Source organism: Bos javanicus, chromosome 11 (assembly GCF_032452875.1).
Source record: "Bos javanicus breed banteng chromosome 11, ARS-OSU_banteng_1.0, whole genome shotgun sequence".
NCBI classification, from domain to species: Eukaryota; Metazoa; Chordata; class Mammalia; order Artiodactyla; family Bovidae; genus Bos; species Bos javanicus.
This window is the reverse complement of record NC_083878.1, coordinates 98443279-98457066: the sequence shown is the minus strand read 5'-3', so window position 1 is coordinate 98457066 and position 13788 is coordinate 98443279. Positions and strand designations below refer to the sequence as shown.

Below are 13788 nucleotides of genomic sequence, written 5' to 3'. Positions count from 1 at the left end.
AGGCAAGAATACTGGAGTAGGTTGCCATGCCCTCCTCCAGGCGGTCTTCCCGACACAGGGACTGCGCCTGCATCTCTTATGTCTCCTGCCTTGGTAGGTGGGTTCTTCACCACTAGCACTACCTGGAAGTCCTGAGTGTGAATGTAGCTGTCACCAGTCTCTTCCTCAGTCCTGGGGGAGGACCTCAGAGAGAGGAGCTCACACAAAGGGTGTGAAACCCACCAGATGGATGGCTGCTCTCTTCAGCAAATACACATCAGAGCTGCTCAGGGTGTGAAGGGCAGATGGGAGACCTCCATGTAAGAATGACTGGTTTATATCAAGTCAGCACTTCAGAAACAATTCAGAAAAGGAAGTTTTTATCTACAGAACCATTTACCAGATCCTATTTTATATTGCTTATATAGGCTTAAAGAAAAGCCTCTAGCCAAAAAAAAAAAAAAACCACCCAAGATGTAAAGGAAGAAAGGAAAAAAGTTAACCATGTCCATAAATATATCACTAAAGGCTTCTATGGGGATGCAATCTCTCCCATAGAAGAGGCCCCACATGACCGCATAAGGTGTTTCAGTAAGACCCTGGACAAGTTATTTAACGTCTCTGACCTGGACAAACCGAAAAGCCTTTCCATTTCTAACATCCCAGGGGTTCAAACTCAATCCAAGGCCATCAACTATAAGCAACAGGAGGGATGGTAAAAAGGCCAGGTGAGGATGGTGAAGGCGGGCACGGTAGTGGGCTGGGTTAACAGCAGGACTCTTCAACTGCATGGGACTAAAGACAAGGAGGCGACACTGTGCCCATTCTGGGTAATCCAAACCATCCCCTGCTCTTTATTTACCACTGGCATTTCCAAATTCTTTTCTTTTTCTTTTGCAAGTTTTCTCACACAATGGAGGTGGTTTTTCCTTGTATTTGGCAAGAAGACTCCAGCCCAGGAGGAAGGAGGGCTGCGAGAAAGGAGGCAGGAGGCCAGGCGTGGCTGGAACGTGGGACCAGCAGCAGGAACAGGGAGAGCCACCGGGCAACACCCCCGCCCCCAACTCGGACTCTGAGAACGTAAGCCCGTGAGCCGTTAGTCACCTCCTTTTCAGGCTTCCGGGCCTGGAGTTTAAAGCAGATAAGCACCTTCCATCCTACCTTTGTTATTCATTTAAAGGAAGGTGCATCTTAAGTGAATGGCTTCTTTTTTTAGATGCTCTGTTGAGTCTTTTAGAGTCCAGAACGGACCTATTGCTTCCTGAACACCCTGGGGGGAGGTCTTAAGACACTCAGCTGGTGTCAGGGCACAGATACGTGCCTGTCACAAACTGCAAAAATAAAGGCTGCAAAGTGTTAAGGGCTACTTAAGTACCGCCAGCCATGGAAGGACAGAGGCCGTATAAGCTGAGCTAAATTGGGTTGAGAACAAATATCCTGGGTTCTGCCACTGACTCTGCCTTCAACCAGCCCGACCTCGGAACCTCAGTCCCACTTCTACAAACTAATGAGGTTAGTGAGACCACCTCCAAAGGTGTTAAGCTCTACTCGTGAAAGCACAAGAGGCTGACAAGAGCGGTGCTCACGGGGGCCCACGTCCACCCTGGGAAACATCTGGGCCGAAGACATCATTGTGTGTAGAGTAACACGACCGCTTTTTGGAAATCTCCTGCTAACAGGGTTTCTTTCTCTTTCTCTTTTTTCTGTTTCAATCTTTGGAGAAGGCAATGGCACCCCACTCCAGTACTCTTGCCTGGAAAATCCCATGGACCGAGGAACCTGGTGGGCTGCAGTCCATGGGGTCGCTAAGAGTCGGACCCGACTGAGTGACTTCACTTTCACTTTTCACTTTCATGCACTGGAGAAGGAAATGGCAACCCACTCCAGTGTTCTTGCCTGGAGAATCCCATGGACGGGGGAGCCTGGTGGGCTGCCGTCTATGGGGTCGCACAGAGTCAGACACGACTGAAGGGATTTAGCAAAGGCTGTAGGGCCCAGGTTTTCTGCAGCCCCATCAGCTGGCAGGAGACTGTGCTGCACACCCTTTATTACCGACACCCTTTACAACCACATCCCCTAGGCTTTCTCCTTCTTTCGAGTTCACTTTTCACCTCAGTTACCTAAGAAAAAAATGTAGATGATTACCCCCAACTCTGGGCATCTTATTTTCAAAGACTCCCTGGGAAAAGGTCATTTTGGGTTGAACACTGTCGCAGGTTCTTTATGAACTTCTTTTAATTCAATCCCACAACAAGCCCACTGAACTAGGTATTCCTCCCACCAGGATAAGGAGACTAAACCTCCTACTCAGCCTGGAGAGGTCGAGTAACTTGCTCAAGGTCACAGAGCTCGAAAGCAGCTAGGACAATACCTGAACCCAGGTTTACACTGTAAAAACCTGTGCTGGGTTATTCAAAAGTTTGATTGAGATATTATTTGCATACCAAGGAAATCACCCATTTGAGTGTATAGTTCAGTGGTTTTTAGTATATTCAGGGATATTTGCAATCATCATCAGTTTTAGGCCACTTTCATCACCTCACAAAGAACCCTAGCCACCCCACCCCTCAAAAGAAATGCCAGACTTATTATTAGTTATCACCGTCCTAGCTCTCCATTGCCCTCCACTCCCCGGCCCAGGCAACCACTAGTCTATTTTCCGTCTCCACTGCTTTCCCTGTTTTGGACTTCCAAGGAAAATCTGTAGTCTTAATTCCAGGGCACACTGCCTCAGAGAAGGGTGCAGGGAAGTGTGGACACGTGAGAAGGGCAAAACTACCGAGCAGCAGCAGAGATTACAGGAAGACAGCTGCCTTCCGGTTAGACAGCTGCCTTCCGGTAAGACAGCTGTTTCCAAGGACCCTTAGATCCTGTTTCTAGGTTGTTCCTGAAGGTACACCTGGGGCAAATGGGTAATAGACTCAAGGAGACAGATTTCAGTCTGATCTGAGAATGAACTCAGACGGACCCCAACTCAGTCCACAAAGGAAAGGGCTGGATGGTCCTCTGCAAAGGAGGATGTCACAGGAGGAAATGCTGGGTGGGAGGCTGGCCTACGATGGCCAGTGACCGTCGAAGACTAAATTCTTTGGCTCTGCCAAATTCACGTTAGTGAAAGAAGAAACGGTTAAAAATGAAAAGTCAGCTCAGATTTAATGAGACTAGTCCCCTGGGAGTGCAGTTTTATTCACTGAATTCATCCTGCGGCTATGTACTCAGCTGGACTAGAAACGAATACTAGCAAAATATTTGTTTCCCTCATTCCCCTGTGGTTTCTGTGAGGCTTCAACAATTGATGGCTCTTTGAACATCAAAGGAATTCACCCACTGAAGCTCCAGGTCAGGCCCACTCTGGTATGTTCTTATTTAATACTTGGTCTAAGGATCAGGGTACTGGGCTCCACCTTTCCAGATATCAACTAATTAAAAACAAAAATCTTCTAGCCGAGTTGATGATAATTCCTCCAACCCAGGAACCAATTTTACAATATAACATAATCAGTTAAATATGTAAAGTCAATCTAGTCTGCGAATGGCATTTTTCTAATGTGTCATTCTATTATACCAAGTTATGTCTCCGCCCTTTCCAGGGAAAAGGGTCTTTGTTCTGTAGAGTTTCTTACCTAAGTGTGACTATTTAGGCAAATACCTGTCCCACAAATGGCCAGACACTGAAAAGGCATAGAGTCCAACAGTAGCATATGATCAAGCATGCCAACTTGACATTATTCCAGGTCAACAGAGATTGCTTCCTATACACTGCTCAGGTCAAGGAGAGAATTAGGACAGGGTAAGCTCTCATGTTTGATAGGATAATCTCTGAATAATCCTGAAACCTATTTTGGGGATAAAAGATGTGGTTCTAAAAAGATGGGGACTCCCCTGGTGATCCAGTGGTTCAGAATCTGCCTTGCAATGCAGGGGATGAGGGTTCGATTCCTGGTCGGGGAACTAAGATCCCAGGTGCCAAATAAAGATCCTGTAAGCCAAATAAAAGGATCATTCTTCAAGTTCTCCCCCAAGTCCAGCTTGTGAGGTTCAAACTAGATGGAGCACACGCAAGTCTCTTGAGTCAGCAAACTTGACCATACCATCATCCAGAATCCTCACTTGTATCAAACACCAGCTGCTGAGGAGAGTCTCTCAAGCCTCAGCTAGAGGAACAACAGCTGACACGTCACCCAGCTTGGGTTCTTTCCCTAATTGGCTGCCTGAGTTCCAGCCTATGTTTTAAATTTGTTTTCAGACAGAGATTTTGTTTGGTCACATGAAAATGCCTTAAATAGGCAATGCTATAATTAGCTCTCGCCAGAGCCTCATCTCCCAAAGCTGCTACTGTGGTCGTCATCTTCTTTCTGTCTTTAATAAACTCTTCCCTTCTTTTGTCCCGGGACAGGCTTCCTGCTCACATGCCCTTTACAAAGAAAATTTCTCTAGATGGCTGTCACTGGTGTCTCTGGCCCACTGCCATTTTAAGTAAAATTTCCTCGACTGTTCCAATTTCTTCTGAAACCAAGGGAGATGCCAAAAACTGCTGGCTCATTTCTAAAGAAAGCTCAATCCAGTGGTGGTAAGCTAGTGGGAGGCTCTGTGTAGTCACAAGGCCTGGGTTCACCGGCCGCCCACTGATAAACCCTCACGGCTGAGTCCTGTGCAAACCCACGCCACCTCAGACTGGTCCTGTGGGTTATATGGGGCAGCTGCCAGAGTTGGATGTTGTGTTTGTCAGTGCCTATTCCCGCAGCAGGCAACCCATTTTGAACTGAAGGGTATCCCCCCTGCCACCACCAATTCTCTCTTGCCTTTGCTACTTCTGCAAAACTGCAGCACCACTTTTTCTCTCTGTAGCTAATACTGATAACTATTGCAGCAGGAAGTGGTAAGGGGATTCATGAGGCAGGGTGTCTTCCTGTGGCCCAGCTATTCACAAGAAGGCAGGTTCTCTCTCTCCTACTTAAAACCATTCGCTTGCAGGACTAGCCTGTGCTCTTCCACAGGTAATAAACGAGTAAAATGAATCATTCCCAATCTCGCAAAGCTGTATAATTTCACATTCATCAGCTGAAAGAGTTGGTAGTAGTAGTCAGTCCATACGAAAAGCCATACACTGAAAGGAAACTTACTCCCTAAGTTAGAGATTGTAGAGCCAGTGTGACTCCAATGGGTTAGGCTCCTTTTGGTTAATCAAAAAAGTTTCAACACTGGAAAGAAAATGATCACTTTCTCCTTGTTTGCCCTTAAAATTTACATTTACCACCCCCCCCCCCCAAAAAAAAAAAGATTTGGATCCATGTCAGATGTGCCATGAATCATAAAAACACTGACTCCAGTTGAGGTGTAAACATTGAATACACTCCTGCAGCCCAAGGCCCTCCATGTAACCTGGTGGCTAGGTTCACAGAAGCAGAAAGGCTCACCTAGGCCCACACCTCCCTGAGCCCATAAGTCATAGACCCTCTGAGTTCAGCCATCTCATCTTTCCAAGTGATTTATTCATCAGTTATGGATTAGAAAATATTCAGCTCAGTTCTGTGTAACACTCCACTTGAAAAGACTTTAAAAAAATTCTTGCTTCTAAGCCTGTTGGACTTAACCCAATGATTCTATCTTGCACAGTGTTACCCTTGGTCTCCCTAGGCTGATCCTAAGTAGGTGAAACAGCTTGGATGTTGAGCCAAGATACTCTGGACATGAGTTTAAAACTTTATGTACACCTACCTGAAAAACAAATTGCTTAAATTCACTGGCGTTTTACCAAAAACTTTTTTCACACTTAGCTATGAGATTCTCTAATTGCGGTATGTACAAATGGACCAAAGGAACTAACTTACAAGAGAAACAGGTTGCTAGGTAAAGTGGTCTTCCTCCAGGTTATAAATCAGGCTAAGCCACAATAAACAAAACACTTGGAAAAGGGCAGCTACAGCTACAAAGTCAGATAGGAAAACATACCATGAGAGACAGAAGAGGAAGAAACAGCCTCTGCTTGAGGGTTTCATACAGAAAGGACAGCACATCTCTGTCCCTCCTTCCCCCTTGGCCAGGCGGCCACTCCAGAACAAGAGTAACAAAGTCTCCTCCTAGGTGGGCCAGGCTTTCACTTTTAGGAAAAAAATTTCTCCTGGATTCTTTCACTCTAATCTGCAAGCTTGTAAGAGATCTTGGTCCCATTTTCTGGATAAGCATGTCAACTGGGATTGAGCCTCACCCAGAACTGTCAGTTCTTACCACCCACATGGCAGGATCTGCCTGAAACCCCAGTTCCCATTTTTTCCAACTCCCACATGTTTCTGAGAGGAACCCGATCAGGGTCCACCGCTGGCATGGAAACGTGGGGCCACTGGAAGAGGATGGATAAAACCATTAATGATGGGTAGAAGGGAACATCAAAGCTTAAGTCTTGAGGTCAGAAGGTGACATACAGCAGACTCTGGAGACCTGACCTTCTACTTTGGGGAAAGCCCCGGCAGAAAGGGGATTTTCGGCCATCAGAATATCCAAAGGGTACCCACCTGGCCTATCCCCGCACCCCCGTCCCCAGCCCAAGCGCCTACGGAGGCCAAGAAGGAGCTCTACTCCCACTAGGGCATAAATGGGGGTGTCCAAGTCTGTCATCCAGGGGGTCTCAGCCAGCCCGAGAGGCCTCCACCAAGCCTGCCAAGCTCCAAAGGGCTGCCAGAGAAGCCGGTCGCACCTGGCTTCTGTCACCTGGACCTCCCGGAGGTGCTGGGGCGCGAAGAGGGGTCCCTACCCCGCCCGCGCGGAGGGCTGCGCGTTGCCTACCCGAAGCTCGCCCTCGGTGCGGTGTAGTCCCAGGCGCCGAAGTCCCACGGCCAAGTCGTTGACACACAGCCCGCCGTCGCGGTTGACGTCAAGAGTCTGGAAGAGGCTCCAGAGGCGCAGCCGGTGGTCCGGGCCCCCGCAGACGGCGCCGCCGCACGGGTCCACAGACGCCGGCGATGAGGCGGACGACGAGGCGGAGGCGGCGGGGTCTGGCGGCGGGGAGGCCACGCAGCGGCACAACACACTGCTCACCATCGGGCGTGAGGCTGGGGCGGCAGGCCGGCGGGGAGAGCGCGGACGACACGCCGGGGTTCTCGGTCGTCTAGCGCGGGCTCTGCGTTGCCGGCAAGCAGGCGGGATGGGCAGCTTCCGGGAGCTACGCCCCGCTGCGCGCCGCCTGGATGGCCACGCCCCCGGGCACGACGCCTGCCAATCACAGGCCAGAACGGCCACCGGGGGGGCGGAGCCACCCCGAGGACTGCCCACGCAGCCCTAGGCTACCCGGATCAATGGAGAGGGCGGGGCAATCCCGGCTCAACCTGAGGCCGATTCAAATGGAGGGAGGCGGGGATTGGCTGAGTCGGGCCGGCGAGAAGAAATCACGCTGGGATAGGCAGGAGTCCTGTGATTGGCAGGCGGAAAGCCCCGTGTCCTACTTCCATTGAGCAACGCTGTTTATCCGCGGAATCTTAAAGACGCGAGGAGCCGTCGTGTACGGAGAGATCATCATCTCCAATGGGAAATAGGATTTGCTTGAGGAGCGATTGTGATCTGCGGTTGCCAAGGCAAAGTTTGCGCCCTGGGTAGAATAAAAAGTTAACTGGTCAACGGCTTAAGGCCGAAAGCACTAAGGATCCTCAAGGAAACCGGGTTTTGGTCATCTAACTCCCTAACTCACCAATAAAATAGCTGAATTTAACGGCGTAAAAGTCGTAATCATGTGATTGAACGACAGGACGACTTTCCAATAGGGGTGAGTAAAGGCTAGATTGGGTGGGGCGCTCTGTAGCGACAGACACACCTTTAGACCAATGATCAGGCGAATTCCAGTAAGTAGGCGTGCCCTTTAGCTGAGCGACAGGTAGAAAGAACCAGTGATCGATGTGATGTCTGAACCGCGACCAACCGGGAGGGCAGGTCTCCCTAGAGAAGCTCTGGAAGGCGGGAAGAGGGGAAGTGGGCGGATCTCCGCACACCCCGGCGGAAGAGGCAGATTCAGGAAGCCATTACGCAGCTGGCTGGCAGCGGCTGGGCAGGTCGGGGCTGGGCCCTACGCACTTTGCGTAGCGAGGGGGGTTACCAAAGGCCTGGTACTTGGCCTTGGACCAGCCCAGCCTATCCCCTGTAGGGGGAGTGGGTGAGTAGCGAGGCTAAGGAAGACAGAAGGCGAATTGGGGCAGTTTAGGGGATTATAGTTTCTTTAAAAAGCCGGGTGGGGAGAGGCCATGGCCGTTCCCGCCAAGAAAAGGAAGATGAACTTCTCTGAGCGTGAGGTGGAGATCATCGTGGAGGAGCTGGAACTGAAGAAGCACCTGCTGGTGAACCACTTCAACGCCGGCGTCCCTCTGGCTGCCAAGAGTGCGGCGTGGCACGGCATTCTGAGAAGGGTCAATGCCGTGGCCACCTGCCGCCGGGAGCTGCCCGAGGTCAAGAAGAAGTGGTCCGACCTCAAGACCGAGGTCCGTCGCAAGGTTGCCCAGGTCCGGGCGGCCGTAGAGGGTGGCGAGACCCCAGGGCCCACTGAGGAAGATGGAGCAGGTGGGCCCGGGACAGGCGGTGGCAGTGGCGCCGGTGGCCCCGCTGTGGCCCCTGTACTGCTCACCCCCATGCAACAACGCATCTGCAACCTGCTGGGTGAGGCCACCATTATCAGCTTGCCCAGTACCGCAGAGATCCACCCCGTGGCCCTTGGACCCACAGCCACTGCAGCCGCCGCCACAGTCACCCTGACACAGAGTGAGTGACCTCTCCCACCCAGTCCGGCGTTCCTAAATGGGAAGGGCCAGCAAGAGCTAGGGCAGCCCAGGGAAGGTTGGCTGCCAAGGGTCAAAGGTCAGATGGGAGTCTTGGACAACCAGGAGGCCTTCCAAGGGCTCCCCAGACAGAAGTGATCTTGTTTTCTCTCTGAGACTTCCTCAGCACGCAGTCTGGACTTCGGAGGGGCTGGCTTGCCCTCCACTGTTTTGCCACCATTTGCATCCGTGACTGAACTGTTTGGTCCTTGAAGACAGAGACCATGTTTATATCCCCACAGGACTTATCCCAGAGCCTGGTGCCTAGTAGGCAGTCAGGAGGTATTTACTGAATGAATAGGCAGGTGGACATTGACTCTGGACAAAGACATTGTGGTTTTCAGTGTGAACATTCATCAGGCACTGCTGAGGAACCTCCCAGTTCCTGGTGTTAACCTACCCGTCCATTCACTCATCAACCATTAGTGCAATTCTGGGCCAAACCCTGGGCTCAGCGCTGGGACTCCCAAGGTGTCTTAAGAGATAGGCCGGTTATATTCTCCGAGGACAGATAGAGGGACACATATATGAATAACTCCACTGTCAGTCGGGATCACCTAAGGACTCAGAAGAGAAAGGGGACTTCCTGGCGGGGGTGGGACACAGTTGATTTGGGCATTAAAGGGTGGGGAAGAACTGATCTTTCCGACATGCTTGGAGGCCCAAACAGCCCAGCCAGAGTGCCTTCAAACGTTCTCAAGCTAGGAATGACAATGAAACTAGTTGGTTGGACTTTTTAGTTCAGATAAGGTTTGCACCAATGACTGTTAAGTGGTCTTTGTGATGGGCTGGGAACAGAATCAATCAGTGGTTTCTCAACCGGACTTCGGAGAATTGGGTGTGTGTGTGTGTGCGTGTGTGTGTGTGTGTGCGTGCCATACCCCAGCAGTGTCATATTTCTCAAGGATATGGAGATGGGAAACACTGGTCTAAATCAGCTGCTGTTCTGTAAGAGGAAGGACCTTTAGGCATTCCATTGATTAAGGTGATCAAGGAGACAGGGAGGCACTTATTGGGCACTTTAACTGCTGCCTTCCCACTCCTGCCTCCTTTTCTGCTTGGCCATAAAAGACATGGAAATCAAGAAAGCATTGAAGGAGACAGGACCAGTGGAGTTGCAAACCCTCACCCAGGATGCCTTCTGTGTGCTGGTACTTCCAGGAGCATGTAGCCCTGCTTTTATTTGCCAGAAGCAGCCCAGTGGGGTGACTGTGAACACCTTGGGCACTAGTACTGGGGGACACCTGGCTTCCTATACCTGCTGAATAAGCTGTGTGACCTCAGGCAAGTCATACCATGGTGTCTGCGTCTGTCTTATCATCTCTGAAAATGAAGGTGACAATATCTGCCTCTTGGTGTCATTATGAGGGTTCATGGAGCTAAGGAGGGCAAAGGGTTAGCACCATCCGTGCCTAGCACATAGTAGGTGCTGGTCTTAACTGTTAGCATCTTTGCTTTTGCCTGATCAGGGGCTGACCCTTTGGTTATTAAGTAGATTAAGATTCTAAATCCTTTAGAGTCTAGATTTATACATGTGTGCTAAGTCGCTTCAGTCATGGCTGACTCTGTGCAACCCATAGACTGTAGCCCACCAGGCTTCTCTGTCCATGGGATTCTCCAGGCAAGAATACTGCAGTGGGTTGCTATGCCCTTCTCCAGGGGATCTTCCTGACCCAGGGATCGAGCCCGCGTCTCTTACACCTCCTGCATTGGTGGGCAGGTTCTTTACCACTAGCGCCACCCAGGAAGCCCCAGATTTATAAATAAAAGGCTATAAAGCCAGGGGAGGCTGAATTCTCCAGAACAAGGCTTACTGGCCTCCCCCCTACCCCATACGGCCAGCCTCGCTCTTTCTAGAAAGTGACCTGCCACTGATTTGCTCTTTCTTCCCCACAGTCCCCACAGAGACCACCTATCACACGCTGGAGGAGGGAGTGGTAGAGTACTGCACAGCTGAGGCCCCCCCACCCCTGCCGGCCGAGGCCCCTGTGGAGATGATGGCCCAGCACGCTGATACCTCGGTCAAGCCGCAGGCGCTCAAGAGCCGCATAGCCCTCAACTCAGCCAAGCTGATCCAGGAGCAGCGGGTCACCAACCTGCATGTGAAGGAGATCGCCCAGCACCTGGAGCAGCAGAACGACCTGCTACAGATGATCCGTCGCTCCCAGGAGGTGCAGGCTTGTGCCCAGGAGCGCCAGGCTCAGGCCATGGAGGGCACCCAGGCGGCCCTGAGCGTCCTCATCCAGGTCCTCCGGCCCATGATCAAAGATTTCCGCCGCTACCTCCAGAGCAACATGCCCAACCCCGCCACCGCCTCGGAGCCTGGACAGGTGGCCCAGAACGGGCAGCCAGACAGCATCATCCAATGAGAGCAGGGGTCAGGCCAGCCTTCTGCTGTGAACGGATGACACCGTGGAGGTCTTGTAAGCGGCTTGTGTGGTTGGCCTTAGGCTAGGCCCGACCACCTGAACGGCTCCCAGTTTGACAGACATTTAGGGGTCCACAGTTTCTGGGAGGTGAAGGAGACTGGGAAGAAGAATTTGTTGGGTTCCTGGGACCCAAAACTCTTGTTACCCACCCCACCCCTTGAGCTGTCCTGCTAAGAACCTGAAGACTGGATTGGGTGGGGGTCAGATGCTGGTGAGGGGACCCATGTTGTCATAAGCCAGGGCTTATGACATGACCCAGATTCAGACTAGGACCACCATGAGGAGGGCTCTCACTGCAGGGGGGTGGGGGTGGGTGGGTACATGTCACAGCTGGGGGCCGGCGCTGAAATACCCACCCCCCACAGAGGTGCCATCCTTTGGAGTAAAATAACGTCAGTGGTGCTGGCAGTAGCACAATATCTTCTTCCTCCCTTGGGAGGCAGAGTGACCCAGTGGGCTTGAGGAGGAAGCCCCGCCCTTTTCTCCTGCTCACTGTGTCTCAGTTCTCAGGGGACTCTGGTTAGGGCCGTGCACTCCCCTCTACCCCCACCGCACCCGGGCACACCGTGTTAGTGCTCTGGACTGCCCCTGCAGTATACCCAGGCTGCAACCGGCCTGGCTCAGGAATGCTGTGTGTGGTGGGGACCAGCCTGACTTCCATCTGGTCTTCCACTGCGTTCCCCGGGCAGCCCTTTGGTGGTTTGTCCCGACGCTTTTGACTCAGGTCAAGCATCAGGCTTTGGGTGCTGTAAATGTTACTCGTTGCCCCCACTTGCAGTGGCCACTGAGGCCACGGCTTCTGTAAAGAAGGCTTTGCTGCGAGCCAGTGGTATTTATGGTACACGAACCCCTCTGGGAAGGCCTCCGGGGCCTCCGAGGGCAGCTCTGGCCACGCCCTTCCTCCTTTCCCCTCTATTGATCGCGCAGTTCCAAAACTCGGTGCAGAAAACAGCCTCCATCGCATCACGCCCTGGACTGCCTTCTCACAGTTCTCTGTGCCACGTGTTCTCACAAGAGCCTCACTGACTGGTTGGGTGAATCCGAAGGCCTAATTGGCCCTGAACGTCTGCGGTGGGAGAACTGAAACTGACCCAAGAAGTGGGACCTCGGATGTCTGTGCTCGAAGGAGAGCCAACCGACCTTGGAGTGCTGGAGGAGGTGGTATTCCCTGTTCTGTCTTGACGCTTTCTCCCCATTTGTAAGGACTTTACCCAGCTGGCATCTGTCTTGTTTCATTTACAGAATCGCCATCAGTTACTGAGACCCTTGCACCTTCCCCGGTCCTCTCCCAAGTTGGCCATTTTGCTGCCGAGGAGGCCTTGGCCACACGTTGACCGCTGGTTACAACTCAAGGCTCCAGATCTCAGCTAAACAAAGAAGGTGCTGCCCTTCTGGTACGTCCAGAATCACCCAGCTCCACTGTGGCAGTTACGGGAAGATGCCTCCGAGGACGGTTGGGAGGTGACTCTTTTAGCATCATCCTCACAATGGGGGACGAGGGAGGTGCCAGCTACAGAGCGAAGGAAAACTCTTCTCAGTGACTGAAAAGCAGCAGCCTCTGGCCACTTGGGCGTCCTCCATTCGTGGAGCCTGATGGCCCCTGAACTTAGGAAGTTCGGGAAATTCCTGAGGGGTTTGCAGCGTGGTTTGGTTTTTCTCTGGGGTTGGCAATCTGAGCCAATATTGTGTCTGTTCCAATTGGGTATAAAGAGGAAGTTTGGATCGCTTTGAGTGACTGGGTCTTTCCAGGTCATAATTTTAAATTAAAGAAATATCACTTAAAAAAAAAAGACATATCTGTGTCTTCATTAGTTATATGTAGAGGAGATAGGGGCTGGCAGAGAGCAGGGGCTCACGGGTCAAATCTGGCCCCCCACGTGCCTTTGTAAATCAGGTTTTACTGGAACACAGCCACATCCCTTCATTTCCTTAATGTCTGGCTGTTTTGCTGCTACAACAGCAGAGTTGAGTGGTTGTGACAGATATCTGGCCCACAAGCCAAAGATATTTACTCTCTGGCTCTTTCCAGAAAAGCCTGCCTGCCTATCCCTGGTTTACAGCAATGTCTCAGACTCTGGATGAGAATTACTTGGGAGTGTTTGTTAAATATAACCAATCCCTGGCCCCACGTCAAACCTAGACGAGACTCCTGGAGGGAGAGCTCTAAGAATACGCATTATAAACAAGTTCTTTGGGTATTCTCATCTTTTCTGAAGAACTGTGGCTCATACATAGACTGGAAGAATTCAGTCTATGAATTCTAAATTCAGCTGGAATCAAGATAATGTCCCAGGAAGGACTGGTTCTCAGGAGTTTCTGCTGAACAGTTGAGAAGTCCTGCTAAGCAGTAATTCTCACTTGAGAGTGGCCCTCATTCTGGAGGGAGCCCAGCCTTTCTGAGCACAGTTAACACTCTCTCCAGTATTTAGTGAGAATAAAACCTGGCAAGTTATGGAGCCCAGGTCTTGTAAGCATTACTTTATAGACTTCTTGCAACAGCCCCATGAACTAGGTAGTAATGCTGTTTTCAGTTTACAGATGAGGCCACTGAGTATCAGAGAGGTTAAACAATTTGCCTAAAGCCA

The 13788-nt window shown here is 51.3% G+C and overlaps 2 protein-coding genes across 5 annotated transcripts in view; one reads left to right on the top strand and one right to left on the bottom strand.

Annotated features, from left to right (window-relative positions):
* The window catches only part of SLC25A25 (solute carrier family 25 member 25), a 40281-nt gene extending 29343 nt beyond the window's left edge, over positions 1-10938 (bottom strand). Inside the window, exon 1 of one of the 3 annotated variants that reach the window (XM_061433632.1) lies at positions 10871-10938. In XM_061433632.1, coding sequence (XP_061289616.1) covers positions 10871-10876 — 6 coding nt within the window. In that variant the 5' untranslated portion in view covers positions 10877-10938. Of the gene's footprint in view, positions 1-6762; positions 7155-10870 lie in introns of those variants that run through there. The other 2 variants (XM_061433626.1, XM_061433625.1) reach the window with 2 other exon arrangements.
* Positions 7817-12929, top strand: NAIF1 (nuclear apoptosis inducing factor 1). Of its 2 annotated transcripts, XR_009739607.1 has the most exons (3): positions 7817-8718; positions 10671-12361; positions 12446-12929. XR_009739607.1 is itself a non-coding variant. In XM_061433633.1 (2 exons), the coding sequence occupies exons 1-2, from the start codon at positions 8208-8210 to the stop codon at positions 11141-11143; spliced, it is 984 nt and encodes a 327-aa protein (XP_061289617.1). In that variant the 5' UTR covers positions 7817-8207; the 3' UTR covers positions 11144-12929. The 2 variants fall into 2 exon arrangements, 1 of the variants encoding a protein (XP_061289617.1); XM_061433633.1 differs by having other exon boundaries at positions 10671-12929.
* Positions 12930-13788: the final 859 nt, after the last annotated feature.